Genomic DNA, 22,968 nt, shown 5'->3' on the forward strand with positions numbered 1-22,968 from the left:
TAATATTGGTGGTAGTAGATACTTTTTCCAAGGAAGCCCACTTTATTCCTTGTGCCCAACTCCCCACAGCAAGGAAGCTGGCTTATTTATTCTTCAACCATGTAGCCAAGCTACACTCAATCCTCGACAAGGTGATTAGTGACCGCAGCCCACAATTCATTGCCAACTTCTGGCGGGAGTTCTGTAAACTGATGGGCATGGAGCAGGGGTTAAGTTCCGCCTACCACCCACAGACGGACGGACAGACTGAGCGTGTGAACGGGCTTCTAGAGCAGTACTTAAGGCGCTATATAAACCATCAGCAATCCAACTAGGTGGATCTATTGCCCTTTGCAGAGTACTGCTATAACAACAGTGCCCACAGCTCCACCAAAGCCTCCCCCTTTCAGACCGTGAGTGGGTATGAGGGAAAGCCCCTCCCGCTGCTACCAGGGGGGGAAGTAAAGAAAGAGGCGAGCCCTTTTGATCAGTGGTGGGGCACGCTGACTAAGAGTTGGAAGGAAATACAGGAGAACTTGGAAGTAGCCAAAGAAGCTTACAAAAAGCAATATGACAAAAGCCATGTCCCTGCCTGGGATTTCAAAGTAGGAGACTCAGTATTTGTGTCTACAAAAAACCTTCCACTCACTCAACCATCCAAAAAGTTGTCTTACAAATACCTGGGTCCTTTTAAAATCAAGAGGGTGATAAATAAAGTTACAGTAGAGCTGGAGTTGCCAAAGATGTTCAGTAAAGTGCACCCTGTCTTTCATTGCAGTCTTCTTCGGAAAGACCCTGGTTGTTCCCCTGGGCATCCTCGGCCAGAAGCACCCCAACCTATCCAGGTGGGGAGCTAGAGTCACCATGAGATCCAGGAAATCTTGGACTCAAAGCTTAAACATGGGAAGCTGTATTATCTAATTAGATGGAAATATTTCCCTCCTAGTGAAAATGAGTGGGTAGCAGAAAAAGATGTGTCAGCCCCTGACCTGATCAAGAAATTTCTATCTAAACACCCTCAGAGGCCGAGAGGGTCAGCTTGAGGGGGGCAGTATGTCAAGATTGACTAATAATGACTTAAGACTCGGGGATCATGGCCTAAGCAATAGACCCTGTTAAAATCATAATGGATCCACTGCTGCTAATGTTCTACCTTAGTTGCTCTCCTTCCCCCCTTTTCTTATTTTGATTTGTAACTGGTGTAAAGGAACTAGCCGGCACCTTCTCAGGGCCTGGAGGTGGGAGGAGTCCTTGCATAACAATTCAAGAGCATTTGCTAGCTATCGTCTGAGAAAGTATCTAGTAGTTGTATGTGAATGTTTCCTCCTGTAACATATGAACATATGAACATATGAAGCTGCCTTATACTGAATCAGACCTTTGGTCCATCAACGTCAGTATTGTCTTCTCAGACTGGCAGCGGCTCTCCAGGGTCTCAAGCTGAGGTTTTTCACACCTATTTGCCTGGACCCTTTTTTGGAGATGCCAGGGATTGAACCTGGGACCTTCTGCTTCCCAAGCAGATGCTCTACCACTGAGCCACTGTCCCTCCCCCCCGTAGGAATGTTTTTGAAGTGTACCTTAAAACCCATGTATCAATGTATTGGTTTCATTCTTAGCAAGCTAGAGGCTTGCGCCAGAGTACCGGTTATCAATAAATGAAGACTTAGTATCAACTTTGACTCATTCTTGAATCCATCGACTTGACACTAAGTTGTTTCCCAAACTGGATCTGGGGTGCTGGGAAGCACGTGTGGGCTGGCAGTTGGGCGTCCCCCGCAAAGCAAGGCCATTGGGCTGCCCATTTCAAAGCTCACGTCCTGGGAGGGGGGAGGAAAGAATGACTCAGGAGGTTTCTGATGGACAGACGTCTTCCCCTCTGCTATCTTAAAGTGAATCACACACAGCTCAAGCCTCCAGGGTTGCCAGCCTTCAGGTGGGGCCTGGAGTTCTCCTGCTATTACTGTTGGTCTCCAGATGACCACCATCAGTTCCCCTGGAGAAAATGGCTGCTTTGGAGGGTGGGCTCTGGAGCACTGCGCCCCACTGAGCTCCCTCCTCTCCTCTCCCCTCCTAGAGTTGCCAGGTCCAATTCAAGAAATATTTGGGGACTTTGGGGGTGGAGTCAGGAGACATGTGGGGGGGGGGGGGAACCGGCAGCAAGGTTCTGACAAGCACAATTGAACTCCAAAGGGAGTTCTGACCATCACATTTAAAGGGACTGCACACCTTTGAAATGCCTTCCCACCATTGGAAATAATGAAGGATAGGGGCACTATCTGACAGCAATGAAGATCTTGAGAATTTAGGGGGAGGTGTTTGTGAGTTTCCTGCATTGTGCAGGGGGTTGGACTAGATGACCCTGGAGATCCCTTCCAACTCTATGATTCTATGAACAACTAAAGCTACACTGGCTTCTGGTCAGATTAAAGGTTCTGGTCATGACCTTTAAGGGCTTGAGCAGCCTGAGACCGAGGAATCTATGAGACCACCTCCTCCTGGAAAGGAGGGAGGGTGGCTCAGTGGTAGATCATCTGCTTGAGAAGCAGAAGGTCCCAGGCTCAATCCCTGGCATCTCCAAAAAAGGGTCCAGGCAAATAGGTGTGAAAAACCTCAGCTTGAGACCCTAGAGAGCCGCTGCCAGTCTGAGAAGACAATACTGACTTTGATGGACCAAAGGTCTGATTCAGTATAAGGCAGCTTCATATGTTCATATGTTCCACCAGTCGGAACCTGCTGGTGATGCCCAGCCTTAAAGAGATCCTGCTGTCCTGGCCCTGATTGGTAGAAAGCTCTGCTGGAAGATATCAGGGCCCTGGGGGATCTTTTACAGGTTCCCAGGGACTGGAAGGCAGAGGTGTTCCACCAAGCCTTTGCATAAGGACAGCGACATTTTTTTTCTAAAATACAATACAGCTTTATTAAAAGAATCAACACCAAAATATACATATCTTTCTTCATATACCAAACATTGGCAAATGTAAGAGTAAAGTACAGAATACATTTCCAAAATCGCAAACAAAATGAATATTATCAATTCTGGTGATCATATAGATAGTGCTAGGTGCCCTCACTAAAAAACAAACACACACACAAAACAAAACAAAAAAACAGAGACGAACAAACATAATTTTAAAAGAAAAAGAAAGGGGGGAGGGGGTTAAGAAGAGAGGGAAACAGAATGAAAGGACAGAGGAGATCAGTGCAATGCTAGTAGAGAAAGACAGTCCGTAGACGATATCAAACCACATTGAACTGGAGAGCCCATATTCCATGAAAAGAAAGGTTCCCACTTGCAGAGAAAGGACAGTGACAGCTGCCGTGCTGGCACCTTTCTCCCCGCCCCCCCTTGAGGGGATTCCCTCATCACCAATGTAATGACTGGGAATCTGAACAATAGCACGTTAAATGAGACACCATCAAGGTTTATAACTTCCTTTTAATGTAACTGGTTTTATTGACTTAAATGCACATTTTATTCTTGTATTGTACATCACCCAGAGCCTGATACTAGCTGAGATGGGGCATTCCATTAAGTTGAATAAATCATAATAATGGATGACCTCCTGAGACATCTGGATGAAGGCGACTCAGCAGTACTGCTCCTATTAGACCTGTCAGCTGCATTTGATACAACTGACCACCAGCTGCTGTCCAGCTGTCTTGCCGACATGGGGATATAGGGGTCTGCCTTACAGTGGCTCTCCTCTTTCCTCCAAGGTTGGGGACAAAGGGTGGCGACTGGGGAAATGTTGTCCCAGAGACACCCACTTAGGTATGGGCTGGGTTGTCATCAGTATGCAGATGGGTGGCCTGTCTGGCTGTGCCCCAGAGAACTTGGGATAGGTTCTCTATCTAAGTTGCAGCAGCCCAGGAAGGGTGATCCCTTTACCAGCCTTCGATGGGATGCCACTGACACCAGCGTCAAGGGTTAAGAGCTTGGGAGTGCTCCTGGAGTCCTCCTTAACAATGGAGGCCCAGGTAGCAGCCACTGCCAGAGCCGCTTTTTTCCACCTTTGAGGAACATGGCAGTTGGTCCCCTACCTTGAGCGCGGCAACTTAGCAATGGTGATCCACGCCTCAGTCACCTCAAGAATTGATTACTGTAACGCTCTCTACATGGGGCTGCCCTTGACTCAGATTTGGAAGCTGCAGTAGGTGCCGAATGCTGCAGCCAGGCTACTAATGGGGTTTCCCCAGCAGGAGCACTTTCAGCCTGTGCTGAGAGCACTGCACTGGCTGCCTGTTGCATACCGAATCCGTTTCAAGGTCCTGGTATTAACCTTCAAAGCCCTATATGGCCTAGGGCCTACCTATCTGCGGGACTGCCTTGCCCCACATGTTCCCCAGAGAGCAGTACGACCAAGCTCTCAAAATCTTCTGGCTGTCTCTGGGCTAAAAGAGGCTAGGCTTAATTCCACCAGAGCAAGAGCCTTCTCGGTTGCAGCCCCAGTACTCTGGAACACCCTCCCAGAGGCCATCATAGCCCTGCGGGGCTTTTCACTGTTCCACGGGGCCTGCAAGACTGAACTGTTTCAGATGGCATATGACATCTAATGGGAGAGGGCTGCCACCCCACCTGGATCTATCGCACTTTAGTACTAACTGCCTAGGATCTGTACGCGTGAGAAAGGTAATATTATATGCCTGAAGTAACACCATTGCAATTTATCTGATTGTTTTATTGTTTTACTGTTTGATTGTTTTAATATTGCTTATTGTTTATTGTGTATTGCTTATTGTTTATTGTTAGCCGCCTTGAGTCTGCATAGAATAGGTGGGATATAAATATAACGTAAATAAAAATAATTGGGGTGGGATTCTAGCAGGAGCTCCTTTGCATATTAGGCCACACACCCCTGATGTAGCCAATCCTCCAAGAGCTTACAGGGAGGATTGACTACATCAGGGGTGTGTGGCCTAATATGCAAAGGAGCTCCTGCTAGAATCCCACCCCTGATGATAATAAATTGAATAGCTTTACTTTAACAAAAATCAGCTGATGTATTTAAAAAATAAAGTAAATGTTCTCTCTTTCTCTGTCTCTCTTGTAAAGTGCAGATGTCAGGAGGCAAGCCAAAGCAGCAAAACAAAGTAATTCTCAAAAGAGAGCCACATTTCAAGAAGGATCATACATTTCAGGCATATGGAGGGTTTGTAAATGACTTGGTGGTACCTTATCCAAGTGACTCTCCACGATGTCGCCTTTGCACCGCTCTGCGTGAATATGGACAATCTCTTGAGTGATGTTGTGCAGGACAGAATGCTCAGCTTTGGGGAATTTCTGGGCTACCAGAGCAAGTTTCCTGTGAATTTTTAAAAATTAGTGTCCTTAAACACTGATTCTTTATAATATCTAGACTTTATTCTCATTAAGACATTCTACTCACTGACCTAGCAGAAAGGAAGACGGGTGTATCAATGAAACGTTGCCCAGAATGAAACGCGGACTGGGCTGGGTGGTTTTTCCTCAGCTGGGAAGGAGTCGGGTGGCCCACTCTGGGTCAGGAAAGACCTGGAGGTTTTGGGGGTGCAGCCCGGGGGGGGCTTCAGTGCGGTCTCATGCCATGCAGCCCACCTCTCAAAACTGCCACTTTCTCCAGGGGAAGTGCTCTGTGGCCGGGAGATGAGTTGTGATCCCAGGAGATTTCCAGCCACCACCTGGAGGCTGCTGCCATCTGCATGGACTCTGAGCTAACCCTGTGAGGGGCTGGATTCCTCGCACTCTGTAATGTTTCAGCTCGGCTCCTGTGGATTCCTCAGACAGGACAGGGTTTGGGCGATGCTAATTCCTTATGTCCAGCTCTTTGTTTTCCACATTGTTACTTAAATGGTGGGCAGTATGGGAATAATGCACTAAACATAAAAGACTATTGCTGTCTATTTTATTGCAAGCCCTATTAGAGTAGTGGTTTCTTATGCAGTGATGCTTCTGAGCTGTAATCCTTTATAGGTTGTGTCACCACCTGAAGGCTGGAAACCATCAGGACGAGCAAAATGAAAGGGCGACAGGGCCGGATTAAACCCCGTGGAGGCTCCTAGGCAATCAAAATCTTGGGGGTCCCACTGCCCATGGCCCCTGCTGCAGCCTGCAGGCCCCTTCTCAAAAGCCCCTTTGACTAAGCTGCAGAGGAGAGGCAGGGAAAGGCAAACGGTCAGTTAGGCACTTGGGGAAGACTCTCGGGGGCGTATTAGATGAGCCCCGCTCTGAACGTAGCAGCCCCATTGCTGCCAGAGAGCGTGAGGGTCGAGAGGGAACAGGGCACCGTGCTGAGGATAAGGGAAATGCGCCCTCAGAAGGGACCTCTTCTTCGGTTGATGAGAGGGAATCCTTTCGCACCAAGGAACCATCCCTGGGCAGGGGGAGAGGGAGGGTTTTGGTAGTTGGTGATTCGATCCTTAGACAAGTAGACAGCTGGGTGGCGAAACCGCGTACTGACCGTATGGTGACTTGCCTGCCTGGTGCGAAGGTAGCGGATATTACGCATGTAGTAGATAGGCTGATAGACAGTGTTGGGGAGGAGCCTGTGGTCGTGGTGCATGTTGGCACCAACGATGTGGGGAAATGCAGTTGTGAGGTCCTGGAGGAAAAATTTAGGCTGCTAGGCAGGAGACTTAAGGCCAGGACCTCCAAGGTAGCCTTCTCAGAAGTGCTACCTGTTCCACGTGCAGGGCAGGAGAGACAGGCACAAATTAGAAGTCTCAATGTGTGGATGAGACGATGGTGTAAGGAGGAAGGGTTTAAGTTTGTTAGGCACTGGGATGCTTTCTGGAACAAACGGGAGCTGTACAAAAGAGACGGTCTCCACTTGTCCCCGGATGGAACCAGGCTGCTGGCGCTTAAAATCAAAAAGGTGGCAGAGCAAAGATTTCAGGTTTTCACGGCTGGTAACATCATTAGGGTTTGTAGAATCTTTCAGGCTCAAGTGCTGTGTTCTACTGGAGAAAGTTTTCCTTCCAGACGTTTCATTCTCAGCTGCGGAGAACATCCTTAGTGGTGTTGCAGCCGGAGCAGGCGCTCTGACCTTCTTGGCTGCTGTGCATCTGCTCAATGCACAGCAGCCAAGAAGGTCAGAGTGCCTGCTCCGGCTGTAACGCCACTGAGGATGTTCTCCGCACCTAAGAATGAAACGTCTGGAAGGAAAACTTTCTCCAGTAGAAGATGGCACTTGAGCCCGAAAGATTCTACAAACCCTAATGGTGGCAGAGCAGTTTTTAAACTAAATCTTGGGGGAAAGCCAACAGGAGATGAAATGTCTCTGGTTCGGGAGGACTCGTCTCAAAGAGATGAAGGGTTGGCTGCTATTTTTCTACCGGGTAATGGACCAGAGTTGTCCACTGTGATGGTGACAAACAGTATGGACTGTCTGCCAGAGTCTTGAGGCGGCAGGAGGAAGGTGGCGGGCCTAGCTTGCCTGGGAAATTATAGATGTTTGTATGCAAATGCTAGAAGTGTTCGAAGTAAAATTGGTGAATTGGAATGTTTAGTGTTGGGAGAAAACATAGACATTGTGGGAATTTCAGAAACTTGGTGGAATGAGGAGAATCAGTGGGACATGGTGATTCCTGGATATAAGTTATATCGGAAGGATGGGGAGGGAAGGGTTGGAGGTGGGGTGGCTCTGTATGTCAGAGAGGGTATACAGTCCAGAAAGACTGAGGTCAGAGAATTAGATTCACTTTTAGAAATTCTTTGGGTTGAAATAGAGGGCCCAAAAGGAAATTTAACTATGGGAGTTTGCTATCGCCCACCAAATCAAAAGAGAGAGGACGATTATAATATGATGGAAGGCTTAAAGATTTTTATTTATTTATTTATCTTTATTTATTTATGATTTATATCCCGCCCTTCCCACAAGTGGCTCAGATAGCAGCTAAATGTAAAAACTGTGTCGTAATAGGTGATTAACTACCCGCAGATTGATTGGGTCAATATGTGTTCTGGTCGACAGAAAGAGATTGAGTTTCTTGATGCTCTCAATGACTGTGCTATGGAGCAGATGGTCTCAGAACCTACCAGGGGTGGGGCGATCCTGGATTTGGTCCTAAGTAATGCCCAAGACTTGGTGAGAGATGTAAAAGTGATTGCACCGCTTGGGAGCAGTGACCATAATGTTATTGATCTCACCGTTTGTATAAATAGGGAGTTGCCCAAAAAGACCGCCACAACCACGTTTAACTTTAAAAGAGGTAAATACACTGAGATGAGGAGGCATGTGAGGAGGAAACTGAAAGGAAAGGTAAATATGGTCAAAACCCTTGTGGAAGCTTGGAGACTATTTAAAACTATAATCCTAGAAGCTCGGATAAAATACATACCACGAGTTAGGAAAGGCACAAACAGGCATAAGAAAAGGCCTGCATGGTTAACAAACAAAGTAATGGAATCTGTAAAAGGAAAGAAGGACTCCTTTAAGCGGTGGAAAAACAGTCCAAGTGAGATTAGTAAAAGGGAACACAGGCTGTGGCAAATCAAATGCAAGACTGTGATCAGGCAGGCAAAAAGGGACTATGAGGAGCATATTGCAAAAAACATAAAGACCAACAATAAACATTTCTTCAAATATATTAGAAGTAGGAAACCAGCCAAAGAGGCAGTGGGGCCCTTGGATGACCATGGAGTAAAAGGATTACTGAAGGAGGATAGGGAAATGGCTGAGAAGCTGAATGAATTTTTTGCCTCCATCTTCACTGTGGAAGATGAGAACTTTTTGCCCGCCTCAGAACCACTAATTTTGGAAGGGGTGTTGAAAGACCTGAGTCAGATTGAGGTGACAAAAGAGGAGGTCCTACAACTGATAGACAACTTAAAAACTAATAAGTCACCGAGTCCAGATGGCATACATCCAAGAGTTCTGAAAGAACTCAAAGTTGAACTTGTGGATCTTCTAACAAAAATCTGTAATCGTTCATTGAAATCTGCCTCTGTTCCTGAGGACTGGAAGGTAGCAAACGTCACCCCCATCTTTTAAAAGGGTTCCAGAAGCGATCGGGGAAATTACAGGCCAGTCAGTCTGACTTCAATACCGGGAAAGTTGGTAGAAACCATTATCAAGGACAGAATGAGCAGGCACATTGATGAACACGGGTTATTGAGGAAGACTCAGCATGAGTTCTGTAAGGGAAGATCTTGCCTCACTAACCTGTTACATTTCTTTGAGGGGGTGAACAAACATGTGGACAAAGGAGACCAGATAGATGTTGTTTACCTTGACTTCCAGAAAGCTTTTGATAAAGTTCCTCATCAAAGGCTCCTTAGAAAGTTTGAGAGTCATGGAGTAAAAGGACAGGTCCTCTTGTGGATCAAAAACTGGCTGAGTAATAGGAAGCAGAGAGTGAGTATAAATGGGCAGTCTTCGCAGTTGAGGATGGTAAGCAGTGGGGTGCCGCAGGGCTCAGTACTGGGTCCCATGCTCTTTAACTTGTTCATAAATGATTTAGAGTTGGGAGTGAGCAGTGAAGTGGCCAAGTTTGCGGATGACACTAAATTGTTCAGGGTGGTGAGAACCAGAGAGGATTGTGAGGAACTCTAAAGGGATCTCTTGAGGCTGGGTGAGTGGGCGTCAACGTGGCAGATGCGGTTCAATGTGGCCAAGTGCAAAGTAATGCACATTGGGGCCAAGAATCCCAGCTACAAATACAAGTTGATGGGGTGTGAACTGGCAGAGACTGACCAAGAAAGAGATCTTGGGGTCATGGTAGATAACTCACTGAAAATGTCAAGACAGTGTGCGTTTGCAATAAAAAAAGGCCAACGCCATGCTGGGAATTATTAGGAAGGGAATTGAAAACAAATCAGCCAGTATCATAATGCCCCTGTATAAATCGATGGTGCGGTCTCATTTGGAGTACTGTGTGCAGTTCTGGTCACCGCACCTCAACAAGGATATTATAGCATTGGAGAAAGTCCAGAAAAGGGCAACTAGAATGATTAAAGGGATGGAACACTTTCCCTATGAAGAAAGGTTGAAACGTTTAGGGCTCTTTAGCTTGGAGAAACGTCGACTGCGGGGTGACATGATAGAGGTTTACAAGATAATGCATGGTATGGAGAAAGTAGAGAAAGAAGTACGGTACTTTTCTCCCTTTCTCACAATACAAGAACTCGTGGGCATTCGATGAAATTGCTGAGCAGACAGTTTAAAACGGATACGGATAAAAGGAAGTACCGTACTTCTTCACCCAAAGGGTGATTAACATGTGGAATTCACTGCCATAGGAGGTGGTGGCGGCCACAAGCATAGCCACCTTCAAGAGGGGATTAGATAAAAATATGGAGCAGAGGTCCATCAGTGGCTATTAGCCACAGTGTGTGTGTGTATATATAAAAAAAATTTGCCACTGTGTGACACAGAGTGTTGGACTGGATGGGCCATTGGCCTGATCTAACATGGCTTCTCTTATGTTCTTAAACTTAGCAATGATGCCAGCATCAGCTGCACCAGGCAAGTCGGGCAAAGAGCGGCTCAGTTGCTGGCTGGGTGTGCAGGCAGGGAGGGCAGCAAGCAGGGGGGAAACTGGGGGAGAAGCCACCCCGGGGTCCCTAAAGGCAATCTATAAAGAATTACAGCTCAGAAGCACCACTGCATAAGAAACCACTACTCTAATAGGGCTTGCAATAAAATAGACAGCAATTGTCTTTTAAGTTTAGTGCATTATTCCCATACTGCCCACCATTTAAGTAACAATTAGGCCTACTTGGCCTAATTGTTAGTCCAGCCCTGAAGGACGAGCAACATGTCTTACTTGGTCGTCCTTTTCTGGCCCATAGCCAAAGTGATAAAGCTGTGCAGAAGGCCCCTCCCCCCCCAGCTCCGATCCAGTCAAACAGAACTCAGGTCATGTGGTTAGATACAGCCTCACTGTGCCAGTCAGAACCAATCTGATTGACCTAAACCAGACAAGTCTATAGAAGGGAGGATTTTCATACCCAGTTGTACTTAAGAATTCGAAATGGGGAGGAGGGGGAGGAGGAGATCGGTTTCACTACCTGAAGGAGTTTCGGAGCAGCTGGCAACCCTCCCTCTCCCCACAACAGTCACCTTCCTTGTGAAATAGTTCGAGCTGAGAGAGCTCTGAGAAAACTGTGACTGACCCAAGGCCACCCAGCTGCTGCATGTGGAGGAGGAGGAGGGGGGAATCAAACTCGGTTCTCCAGGTTAGAGCCCACCACTCTTAAGTGCCACACGACACTGATGTAAATTGTAACCAGGCTTGTTGTGCATCGTATGAGGCGCATCCAGCCGCAAGTAGCTACAATGTGCATCACCCAGAGCCCTGCAGCAGCAAGGACTGAGCTATGGAAAAATTGATAAATATAACAACCAGGGGTCATTTTGTAGGGGAAAAGGTGCAGGAGCTCAGTAGCATATCTCATTTGCATACACCCCAGGCTGCAGACCCTGGCTGGAGGTTCAGGGGCTGTGCTCCCATGAGCGCCTGCTGAAGCCAAGACCTGATAACCACAACAACAACACAGGAACAGCACCTCTTAATGTTAAGAGAAAACTTCTTGTTAAAGGGGGCGGGGTCTTTGTCCAATATGGATTTCTACAATAAATGTCCTTTCCCACCAGATGGCCACAATAGTGTTTGGCCCTCAGCCCAAATTCTGCCTCACCTGAGACAGAGGCCACATCAGAGTTTGATGGATATCTCCTGAGATCACCACTGATCTCCAGGCTGCAAAGAGCAGGTCCCCTCTCTTCGGCCTTATGCCCTGCTGAGATCCCCCTCCCCTCCACTCCCCTCCCCCAAAGCTCACCCAGGGCTGGTGCCCTAGCCCCCCCTGCCCCCGCGCCCATGCCGCAGCAGCCCTTCTGCCAGCCGGCCCTGCCCAGCCTTCCTTCCCGGGTGGGTGCTCCACTGGAAGGCGGAGGGGGCTTGCCAGGGCAGCAGGTGTGCTCAGAGGTGCTCAAGCACACCCACCACCGTGCCCCCCTCTCCCCAGTATTCCTTCTCTGGAGCTGCCCGCCAGTAGGTGGCGAGGTGGATGAGGGTGGTGGAGAGGTGGGTGGCAAGGCTGTGCCCCCTAGCAGCACTGGGGCATGCACAAAGGGGGGAGGGGGCACTTGCCAGCTGCCCCTGAGGCCAGGTAGTGCCCTAGGCAGACACCTACCTGGCCTACTGGGACGCTCTGGCCCTGGCCCCCCCTAGGCTCCACCCCTTCCCCAATCTCCAGGTCTTTCCCAGCCCAGAGCTGGCAAGCCGGGGGAGGGGGCTCACTCCACAGTGGCTCTGCTTACTGTACCTCATTCCTCGTCTGAAGAAATGTGCATGCACACGAAAGCTTACATTCTGAATACAACTAAGTTGGTCTTAAAGGTGCAATTGACTCCTATCTTGTTCTACTACTTCAGACCAACACGGCTGCCTGTTTGGATCTAGAGGCAACCAATGTCACTTGGGAATGGCCTCTTTTAAATGGGGGGGGGGGGGGACAGCATTGAGAATTGTCCCCTGGGTTTATATGGGGCAGACAAGCCTTCCATTTTGGGGTGCAGCAAGAGAAATCATGCAGAGATTTGCCCACCTCGGGTCTCTCTGGACGGGAAGAGGGAAGGGCTTCATGATTTGAGTAAACTAACAAGAAAACAGGCTTCCTCGGGAGATGGTGGGCTCTCCTTCCTTGGAAGTTTTTAAACAGAGGCTGGATGGTGATCTGACAGCAGTGAGGATCCTCTGAATTTAGGGGGAGGTGTTTGTGAGTTTCCTGCATTGTGCAGGGGGCTGGACTAGATGACCCTGGAGGTCCCTTCCAACTCTAGCATTCTATGAATAGGCCCTGAGCACCCTAGCCAGTTTCGTCAGATCTTGGAAGCCAAGCAGGGTCTGGGTGGGAGGGAGAGCTCCATGGACATTTGGGGCTGGCATGCAGAGGCAGACCACGGCCCACCCACCTCTGAACATCTCTGGCCTTGGAGACCCCCTGGAGGGAGGGAAGGTTTGCCAGAAACAGGCTGTGCCTTGACAGTGAACAACAACAAGGAATAATGTGCACAGCAAAATTTGCTCACGAATGAAATTTCAAGCTGATCCTCTCGGGGTGCTCCAAAGGAGACAGAATGAAACGCCGGGCATCTTCTCGTGTGTGCCAAAGTCTTCCTGACCTTGACCTCAAGTGCTCCTGCCCAGACTTCCACCTTTCTCCCTCGGGAGCAGGGGGAAATTGGGGGCTTGTTATTTTATTTTTGGTTTTAAACGAAGAATATGTTCAACTATTATTGCAAGCAAAATATTATTTCAGTATTATTTTAACTATGAGTGCAAGTCAACTATTGTTGTGAAAGGCCTTGAACTCCACAGAAAGGTGGGACACAGAAGTGGACAAACACAGGAAAGGAAAGGTCCCCTGTGCAAGCACCAGTCGTTTCCGACTCTGGGGTGACGTTGCTTTCACAACGTTTTCATGGCAGACTTTTTAGGGATGGTTTGCCATTGCCTTCGTCATCTACACTTTCCCCACAGCAAGCTGGGGACTCATTTTACCGACCTTGGAAGGATGGAAGGCTGAGTCGACCTCAAGCCAGCTCCCTGAAAACCCAGCTTCCACCAGGGATTGAACTCAGGTCGTGAGCAGAGCTTAGGACTGCAGGACTGCAGCTTTAACCCTCTGTGCCACGGGGCCCAAATTGCAGAAGCAGGACTTGAGAATAGGCTTTTGGTTCACTTATTTCCTTCCTCAGACTCTGGTTCTAAGACTCTCTCAGTTTAAATGTGGCCTCAGATCACCTGGGAGGGTAGAGAAGTCGGGCAGTAGGGCTGCCAAGCTCTCACTGGGGGCCACGGATCCCCTAGCTTGGGGGCCCCCAACCCACCGGCCTGGAGGGGGTCACCAGGGGGGTCCCCGCCCCAAGGAACTTCCTTGTTGCACACTGTGCCTGGCACAATGCCACCACCCGGAAGAGACGTCAGTACGCTGGGAACGTCATGCCAGGGACACTCTAGCCTTTGGGTAAAAACTTTATGGTACCTGAGAATCATCCCCCCCCCCCAAAAAAAAAGCCACATAGCAAAATCTCCCCCCTAGCTGAGCAGGTGATCTTTGTACCAACCCTGCTGCTTTTGCAACTCATACTCAAAGTTCTCTTCTCTTCTTTAGAAGAGTTTGACCATGTTTGTAACTTATAATTTTTAAAGCTGAAGACTTACAAATTGTGCACGGGTTTTGGTCCAAACTTCTTCAGGAGGAAACAGTTCTGCTTCTCCATCATCACAAACTGCTTCATTTGCTTTTTGACAGGTGGTGCCTGAATGTTAGCAAGAAGAGAGGTCAGAAAGCGGTCATGTTCTGGATGGGTTGCAATCTCCAGGACAAAGACTTAACTGAATGGGGGTGGGGGTGGGGACAAGATAAACTCCTTCTGACCCTGCCTCAGAAATGGGACATGATCCAGTCAAGGTAATGCCAAAAGAGGGGAAGCTTCACAATGTCCCACTGGGGAAACAGGAAGGGTTAACTTTGACTGGGGCGTGGCTGTCGGCTGCAGTGGTGGGGCAGGAAAGATTGGCCGAGATATAACCTTGTCCCAGCAGACTCTGGGCCTGGCTGCTCTCAAGAGAGTCCGTCTCTTCCTGCCAGGAGCAACCAAGGCTGTCAGCACCCCACCCCCAGAGCTGCCTTCTACTGACCCCGCCCCCATAGCCCACCCCTTGCTCCCCGGAGGCCAGTGGGCTTCCCATTCAGGCTGGCCTCATCAGGAGGAGGACAGAGGATGGAGGAGAGGAGGTCTTTCCCCTCAACTCTCCTGCCTGCTCCTTTTCCCTGGAGATGCTGCCGGGGAGGCAGGGACTGAACTGGGATGGTCCTTCTGCAGGCCAGGCAGAGGCTTTGTCACTGACCCACAGCCCCTCCCCACGGAGTGTTTCCAGGGAAGTAACCCCAGAGGAAACCTTGGCTCTGGGGTACATCTGTCAGATCCAAAAGTCCTCTACTGGTGGTAGCTAAACATCTAGGTCCACTACTCTACAGCAGTGTTCCCTCTAGGCTGAGTTAGTATGAGCTAGCTCACAGTTCTTTAGCCTCTGGCTCACATTTTTTTGTCTCAGCTCAGGAAAAATGGCCCCAAGCAACTAATTGATGCAGGAGCTCACAAGTCGAATGCCAGTAGCTCACAAAGTAGAATTTTTGCTCACAAGACTCCACAGCTTAGAGGGAGAATTGCTCTACAGTTCAATTATATTTTCCAGCCACTCTGTTTCAGCAGGGCAACTGCTTCACTGAAACAAATGTATGGTTTTCCATGAATGCTGTATATATCTATTACAATGAACAAAAAGACCTCATGTCTGCCCATCTTCTGATGATCAGCCTGGCACAGGAGCTCAAAGGCAGCCTAGATGTGACTTGAGTGAATCTCTCATGGTGGTCCCCAGAGAAAGGAGCAGCCCCCCTCCTGCCCCAGGGAGGGGCTCTCATTCAGTCTGAAGGGGTGGCACAGGAGGAGAACTCCCTCTTCCTCTCTCAGCCCCAGTGGCTCCAACTCATGGGGCAAATAGCTGCTCTCGGTGGGGGGCGGGGAGGAACAGGGGTTTGGGAAATAGCCAAAAGAAAGGGCTAGCCCATCTCTCCCTTTGCTGCTGCTCCCATTGAATTTGCGGACTAAGTGGTTGCTGTTTACTTGTTTAAAGATGGCAGGAAGGCCATCCATAAATCTCCTGGAAGTCCAGAAAGTCCAGAAAAACCCTCACTCTTGTTCCACCCCCTAAGCTGTGAGGGGGGTTCTGGTGTGCTGAAGGACGGCAATAGAGGGGAGTTTGCTGCGCTCCTTCCTATGTCAGTCTCCAGAAATAGAAAACATTGCTATTGCACTATAGCGCCATAATGTTATAATAATTTATTCCCACGGTGGTGTTCTTATTCTGCTAAATCCTCAGCTCTGATTCTTTAGAAGCAAGTCTTTACTCTAGGGCCGTTTTCGCACTCACGTTTTACTGGCGCCACGACCCTCCTGACGCCGGCGAATCTGCATGGATTTCGCACCAGAAGCGCCGGCGCACCCAGAAGCGCCGGCTACTTCCGTCGCTAAGCCAGCGCAAACGCAAATCGCAAAGATGCAGGAAAACGTTTGCGCTGGCTTAGCGACGGAAGTAGCCAGCGCTTCTGGGTGCGCCGGCGCTTCTGGTGCGAAATCCATGCAGATTCGCCGGCGTCAGGAGGGTCGTGGCGCCAGTAAAACGTGAGTGCGAAAACACCCTGCGCCTTTTCGTTCTGAAAATGTGATGAAGGGATGGGATGCAGGAAAAAGCGCAAGAAGCTGAAGACATGACAGCAATGACTGACTGGGAAACCCATCAGTGGCACACAAGGAAGGGAGACTGAGGCAAGGAAAATGGCACCAATAGGAATGCACACCTTCCTTTTCACATGGTATGCAAATGTACTTCACCGGTGATTTTTCCAAAAAGATTGTGTCAAATCAAGTTTAAGAAAGATCAGAGCCCAGCAGTGCAAAACCCAGAAAGTGGGTAATGAAGAAGGGACAACATTATATTGATGCCCTCAAAACAAAAAAACACTGTTGGAATGCCAAACCGGAGCAATCTCTCCACATGCAACAGAAATGTCTAATGTGTGTGATAGGGTTAAAAGACTAAAGAAAATGTTTTATTTTGTGATATAAACCACCTGGACGCACATACATGACAGGATATGTGACAGGATGCGACAGTTAATTAGGCATGCAGTAGGGAGCACCACTTGAGCTGTCAATGAAGGAAGGCATACCAGCCAACAGATAAAAGCTACATCCTTTGCTTAAGAACAAAGGAATAGGATTTAATGAGGAAAGTGAGCCAAAGTTTCACAGCCAAAGAAAAAACACCAAAATGTATCTTAAGGGGAACAGGGAAGGGGGAGAGAAACATGCGTGTTAGAAGTGTACATGTATAGGTTGAATAGATTGTAAGCTTGTTAGCCAATTGGTTGACAAGACAGAGAAGGCGGAACTAGGGAGGCTTAATAATGAGCTGTGTTTCACCACAGACTTTGAAGATCTTTGGGTAGGCGTTGCTGCCCTGGTCTTCCCACATTTGCAAACGTGAAATAAACTGCTTGCTTCTTTGATCCCTGTTTGGAACTTCTTTTGTGGTCGTAACATGTGTACATTGTTACATACCTCTTTTTGAACAAACACTCCAAGCAACATTAGGACATGAGGTTCGTACACATTTCCATTGGCTGGTACATTTTTTGCAAGTTGTGTCCCAGCCCATGTCTGCCCTATTGACAACATACAGACAATAGGACTTATTATACAAAGGATCACAGAAACGAGGCTTGGGAAGCCCTGGGATGACTCCCCCAAGGGCCAAACGAGTGGCTCTGTGGTTAGAAGGCATCCGTCCAGTGTTGCCCTGGGGGCCTCAATCACAGCTGCTGGGGAGGAGGCAACGGCGGCCCTGGTGCTGTTTCCTCTTGGCCTGCTTTAACTCGCAAGAAGGAATAAAAATGAGTATTGCCCTCCTCTTATCCTGGGGCCTTTGTGTGCTCACAATGGGTACTTTTCTGTGCCCCCAAATCTGTCTGGTATTGCAGCTACATGTGTACTTTGCACCTAAAGAGCTCTATAAATCCCCTGCCTTTTGATCTTCAATTCACCTTTGAAAACTGCAGCACAACTGCAGTAGCTGAAATGCTCAGCAGTGCTGTCTTGGAAACAGCACTGGCCCAGCTGGGTTCAATACTTTTCCCATTGCTATTGCCAAAGGGCAGCCCTCTCTCTCCTTCTAGGCCTTATGGGTGAGAAGGACTGCCTGCCTGCCCTCCAGAAAGGATGGGGGAAGAGAGGGGGGTACCTTTTCTTTGAAGCAGGCAGGCTTGTCCTCTGCCTGGCAGCAGGCTTGCAGCACCTCGTCATACTTGGCCGCAGTGTGGAAAAGAACGAGGATACTTGCACCACGGTTCCTCCTGGCAACCTCAAAGAGGAATCTAGAAGGGAGACGCCAGGCTTTAGTATGTCACAGAAACTCTGCCTGTGAAAACTGTCCTGCAGCAACAATCCACAATGACCAGAGTGTATCATGGGAGTCAGGCTAATTTAGACTAACACAATTGAGCTCTACAAGGAGAACCAGGAGCTCTTCCAGGAAGAACACGAAGCCCATTCATTCATTCGTTTGTTCGTTCATTTGTTCATTCGTTCACTTACCCGCCTAGAACTTTGTGTCTGTTTTCCTGAAATGCTTTGCAGGCCGCTTCAGGCTCTGGGCGTTCATAGGGGGGGAAGGAGTCTGGAGTTGCATTTCGATGGGACAACAAACATTCGTGTATCTCATGATCAACTTTACTGCAACACTCAGAATATCCATAATGTTCAGCAACACTTTGTTCATGACAAAGTTCTTCCGGGATAAGAATGTTCTAGTGGACAGAAGCAGCATATTACTTTAATTTGTTAGCTGTGTTGTCTTATTGCACCAAACATTTGGCTTTAGTGGATTCTGAAGCTGGACTGCAGCCAGAGGAGGGTCCACTCAAAGCCACAGAAGGTCTGGCATGTGGCCAAAACCACCTGAAAGAATGGCTACACAGTTCTGTAGGGCAGTAGCAGTGCACACAGGAAGTGTCTAATGGGTGTCCCAGAGACAGCACTTTCTGGATCCCACTGCTCAGTTGTGCCCAAGAGGGGCCTAGCTTCATGCTGCCCAGCACAGGGGCGAGGGGGATTCTACTAGGCCATGGGAGGCAGCAGCCATCATGGGAAATGCCTCCCGGTCCCTACACACTGCTGCGTTCTGGTGTGGAGGATCCTGAGGGACACATCGGTAGCTTCCTTGTTCCCCGAGGAGTCCCAGGGGCAGGCCTGAGGGGTCTCTCCGCCTCGCCTTCCTTCCTCCTTCCTCCAGAGGGCGTGAGGGCAAGCCGGGCTGCTCCCCGGGGACAGGAGGCTCTGGGCCCACCAGACTTTTAGGGGCCCATGGAAATGTTTGAATTTCTTTTAAAAATCAGAATTTAAAAATTTAGCATCAAATAAAATGTTTTAATTTTTTTTCTCACATCAGAAAAAATTAAATGTTTAGGGCCCATGAAAATGTATTAAATTTTACCTAAACCAGAAAAAAGTAAAACGTTGAAGTATTTAAAGTTATATCAAAATAATTTTTAATACTATGGTGAGAGGGGGTCACAACCCAGAGTGCCCCCAGGTGTGTCCATCCTGGGCGAGGGGAGAACTGGCTGGCGCTGAAGACAGTCCCTGGAGGGAGGGGGGAAGCGACAGAACCAAGTCAGAGTCCAGTCAGGCACCTTTAAGACCAACAAAGTTTTATTCAAGATGTGAGCTTTCATGTGCCTGCACACATCCTCAGACAGCTCACACCCTGAATAAAACTTTGTTGGGCTGAAACAGGGGTGGCCAAACTGCAGCTCAGGAGCCACATGTGGCTCTTTCACACACATGGTGTGGCTCTCAAAGCCCCCATTGCCCCGTCAGCCAGCTTGGAGATCGAATTTGTCTCTTTAAATCACTTCTCCAGGCCAGCCAGTGGCTTAGATAATGTATTTAAAGCTGCTTTCTTTCCACCTTTCCCTCCCCTCCCCCCTTCCTTCCTTCCTTCTCTCAAACATCTGAAATTTATTCTGTGTGGCTCTTACATTAAGCAAGTCCCCCCCCCCCTTGAACTCTAACTTTGTTTCCTGGATTAACATATGGATTGGTTGGGGGAAACTTCACCCACAGGAGTTTTGATTTCTCCTAGTGATGTTAGCAAAGAAACCAACACCACACCCAGAAGGAAAGACCAATAACAGAATCAAACTATTAGTAAACTACTAATTTACTTAACTACTACCTCTTGCAAATGTATGCACACTTATCTAACTGAATTTATAGGAACATAGGAATAAACACGCATATGCTTGCATTCACTGGGTGTAGGTATTTTGATACAAAAAGGAAATCTGAGTGAGAAATCCAGATGTTTGCCATTTCTCCATGTCAACGACAGGTGCTCTTTAATTAAGAGGTACAATATCTGTTAAAGGCGCACGGAATCCAGAGTTCTATTTCCAGATGTTTCCCTCCCCACTTGGCAGCCATGGGATGGAGGCTTCTGTGAGAGAGTGAGCGAGCACCCCTGGATAGAGCTGCTGTACTCCCTCACCCTCTCACTGTCCCCAGAACAGCACATTCCTATGCACGTCTACTCAGAATTAAGTTCTTTGTTCAATGGGACTTACTCCCAATTAAATGCACTGTACATAAGATAAACTCTTATTTAACTACTTCCTACTTCTGCTGCTGCACAGCGTTCTTGGATCCTGTCCCTTCTTCTGTTGTCTAATGGCCTTGGGTGGATGTTTGTGTGAGTGTCTAATTCTCCAGGTGGCCCCATCTGTGGATACTCAAATCCAGAAACTCGGGCCATGGACAAACAAGACGAATCTTTCTACAAACCTGAGAAAAGCCCCAGGCTTGCAAAAAATAAAAAAAATAAAAATCTGAAATCTCTCTCTGTGTGTAAAGTGCCTTTAGGTTACAGCCAATTTATGGCAACTCCATGGGATTTTAATTTCAAGGCAAGTGAGAAGCAGAGGTGGTCTGCCCTGGCCTTCCTCTGCAAAGCCCTCCTTGGTGGCTTCCCTTCCAAATACTGAGCCTGCATAGCTTCCCAGATCTGACAAGACTGGGCTGTACCCTGCTGCCTTCCCTCCCAAAATCTATTCCTATATCTAGAGAGAGAGGGGGAGGAGGGGGGGAGGGAGGTAGGCTGCTCCCCCCCCCCAATAATATAAGCAGCATCTGCAGCTTTAAGAAATGAATGCCCTCTCTGTGGCTGTTGCAAGGCAACCACAACAGTTATCAGCAGACTTCAAGCCTTGATTTCTGTCAGGTTAAAGAGAAGGGATGGAGCAGAGGGGGCCCTTTCTAGAGCTGATGTGGCCTTTAGAGTTGCCAAGTCCAATTCAAGAAATATCTGGGGACTTTGGGGGTGGAGCCAGGAGCTAGGGTGTGACAAGCATAATTGTACTCCAAGGGAGTTCTGGCCATCACATTTAAAGGGACAGCACACTTTTTTAAATGCCTTCCTTCCATAGGAAATAATGAAGGATAGGGGCACCTTCTTTTGGGGCTCATAAAATTGGACCCCCTGGTCCAATCATTTTGAAACCTGGGGGGTATTTTGGGGAGAGACACTAGATGCTATACTGAAATTTTGGTGCCTCTACCTCAAAAAATAGCCCGATACCTCCAGATCAATTCCCCATTATACCCTATGAGAATCGATCTCCACACAGGGAACAATGAAGTGCCCAGCAGACATTTCCCTCCCCTCCCCCCCACCCCATTTCTGGCGACTCTGAAGGGGGGATTGGCCTCTCTTCTCACAAGTTGCTGCCAACTTCTTCAAAGTAACACAGACACCCCATCCCAAGAGGAAGCCGATCCAAGCGGAGACTGAAGCCTTCAGAGGTGGAAAGGCAAATGGGGGCTGTGGGGGAGGGGCTTCCCCCCCACACCAGTCAGCTGACTGGGGGCGGGAAGGAGCCTGGGAAAGCGGAAGAACCCCCACTGGGACCTGGGGATTGGCAAACCTAGTGGCCTTTGAGAGAGGACACTAGAGCCAGGCCCGGCAGTAACCATTGGTGCCTACTTTCACTCAATCTGCAGAACTTACCCAGGTCAGCCATACCAGGAAAGCTGGTATGACTTAGGTGTTACAGTTTCAGACTAGGATCTGGAAGACCTAGGCTTGAATCCCCGCTTTCGTGTAGAAGCTCATTGTGTGATCTTGGGCCAGTCACACATTCTCTGCCTAACCCAGAGTTGCCAGCCTTCGGTGGGCCTGCAGATCTCTTGGTATGACGACCACTCTCCCAATCTCAGCTCTCCTGGGGCAAGTGGCTTTCCTGGAAGAGGGACTGCCCTCCCTTGGATGAGGCACAAGTTCTTTCGGCTGCCTCTACTTCATAAACTACGGTTTTAATAAAGTAACATCACAATGCTATTATTTTGAAATCTAAACAGGGTGTTATGATAACTATAAATAATCGACAGCATCCAGATATAGAAATCTCCACCCTCCGACACCTGCTTAGCCCTCAGGCATGTTCATCTGACTCTGCGGGAGGGAGCAAGGCTTAGCAGGAGCAAAGGTCTTCACCTGGAGCCACAATAGGAGAAGGGCCGCCTACGGTTGGCCACGGACCCCCAGGGTCCATCCAGACGGCTTCTCCGGGGCTTTGTGCCTCAGGCTGTTTGGTCAGGGTGAAACACAACTGTGTGCTGATTGGACTTCTGTTGATAAATGGAGTTATGGGTTTTATGAGGCATAAAAAGGGAAATAGCCACAATAAATGCTCATTGCTTCATGTCCTGAAGTGGTTGAAACTTTCCATAAGTCACCCTCCTCCAAAACTCTGGACCATTCCTCCTGCTGGACCATTCCACTGGGCCCTCACTCTGAGACCAGCATCCTCCATTGATCACAGGGTTTTGAAAGCCATTTCCTCAACATGCACATCTACCTAGGGACTGGGAAATACAGGTTTTAACCGTTATATTGCTGTACTCTTAAAACAGACCTGCCTCCTGGTTGGGGCACGGCATTGATGTCTGAACACGTTGAAGGAGATGCTATTTCCCTTTGATCTACATTGATCTGCTCCTGGTTCAGTCACTTTATCCAGTAAAGAGCCAAAGGATGCCATGATGGGCCAGGATAACAAAATGTACATTATAAAAATATTTCAACTATATTCCAAAAATCTAGTCCCCAGCAACTTACAAGAGACTTTTCACATTCTGGGACTGCGTGTCCATCAGCTGAACATTTCTTTCCAAGCTCTGTGATGTCATTTACCATTTTCTCCGCATCTTCATAGGTGATATTTGGCACATAGTTCACAAATGCGATAAGGGCGCTGCAAAGGAGCATATGTAATTAAGAAACCAATGGCCTCTATGCCAGGGACACTTTGGACTGACAGGAGGGTTTTGGTAGGCCTGGCAATGGGTGAGAAGCGCAGAGTGCAGGAGCCCAATGGTG

At 48.4% G+C, this 22,968-nt stretch overlaps 1 protein-coding gene across 1 annotated transcript in view; it reads right to left on the reverse strand.

The window, feature by feature from the left end:
• The window catches only part of LOC132578045 (albumin-like), a 49,881-nt gene that overhangs the window by 24,212 nt on the left and 2,701 nt on the right, over positions 1 to 22,968 (reverse strand). The window contains exons 3-7 of the mRNA XM_060247869.1: positions 22,708 to 22,843; positions 18,129 to 18,340; positions 17,776 to 17,908; positions 14,131 to 14,228; positions 5,156 to 5,285 (exon numbers count right to left, since the gene is read on the reverse strand). Coding sequence (XP_060103852.1) covers positions 5,156 to 5,285; positions 14,131 to 14,228; positions 17,776 to 17,908; positions 18,129 to 18,340; positions 22,708 to 22,843 — 709 coding nt within the window. The remainder of the gene's footprint in view (positions 1 to 5,155; positions 5,286 to 14,130; positions 14,229 to 17,775; positions 17,909 to 18,128; positions 18,341 to 22,707; positions 22,844 to 22,968) is intronic.

Source organism: Heteronotia binoei, chromosome 10, assembly GCF_032191835.1.
Source record: "Heteronotia binoei isolate CCM8104 ecotype False Entrance Well chromosome 10, APGP_CSIRO_Hbin_v1, whole genome shotgun sequence".
Classification (NCBI taxonomy): domain Eukaryota; kingdom Metazoa; phylum Chordata; class Lepidosauria; order Squamata; family Gekkonidae; genus Heteronotia; species Heteronotia binoei.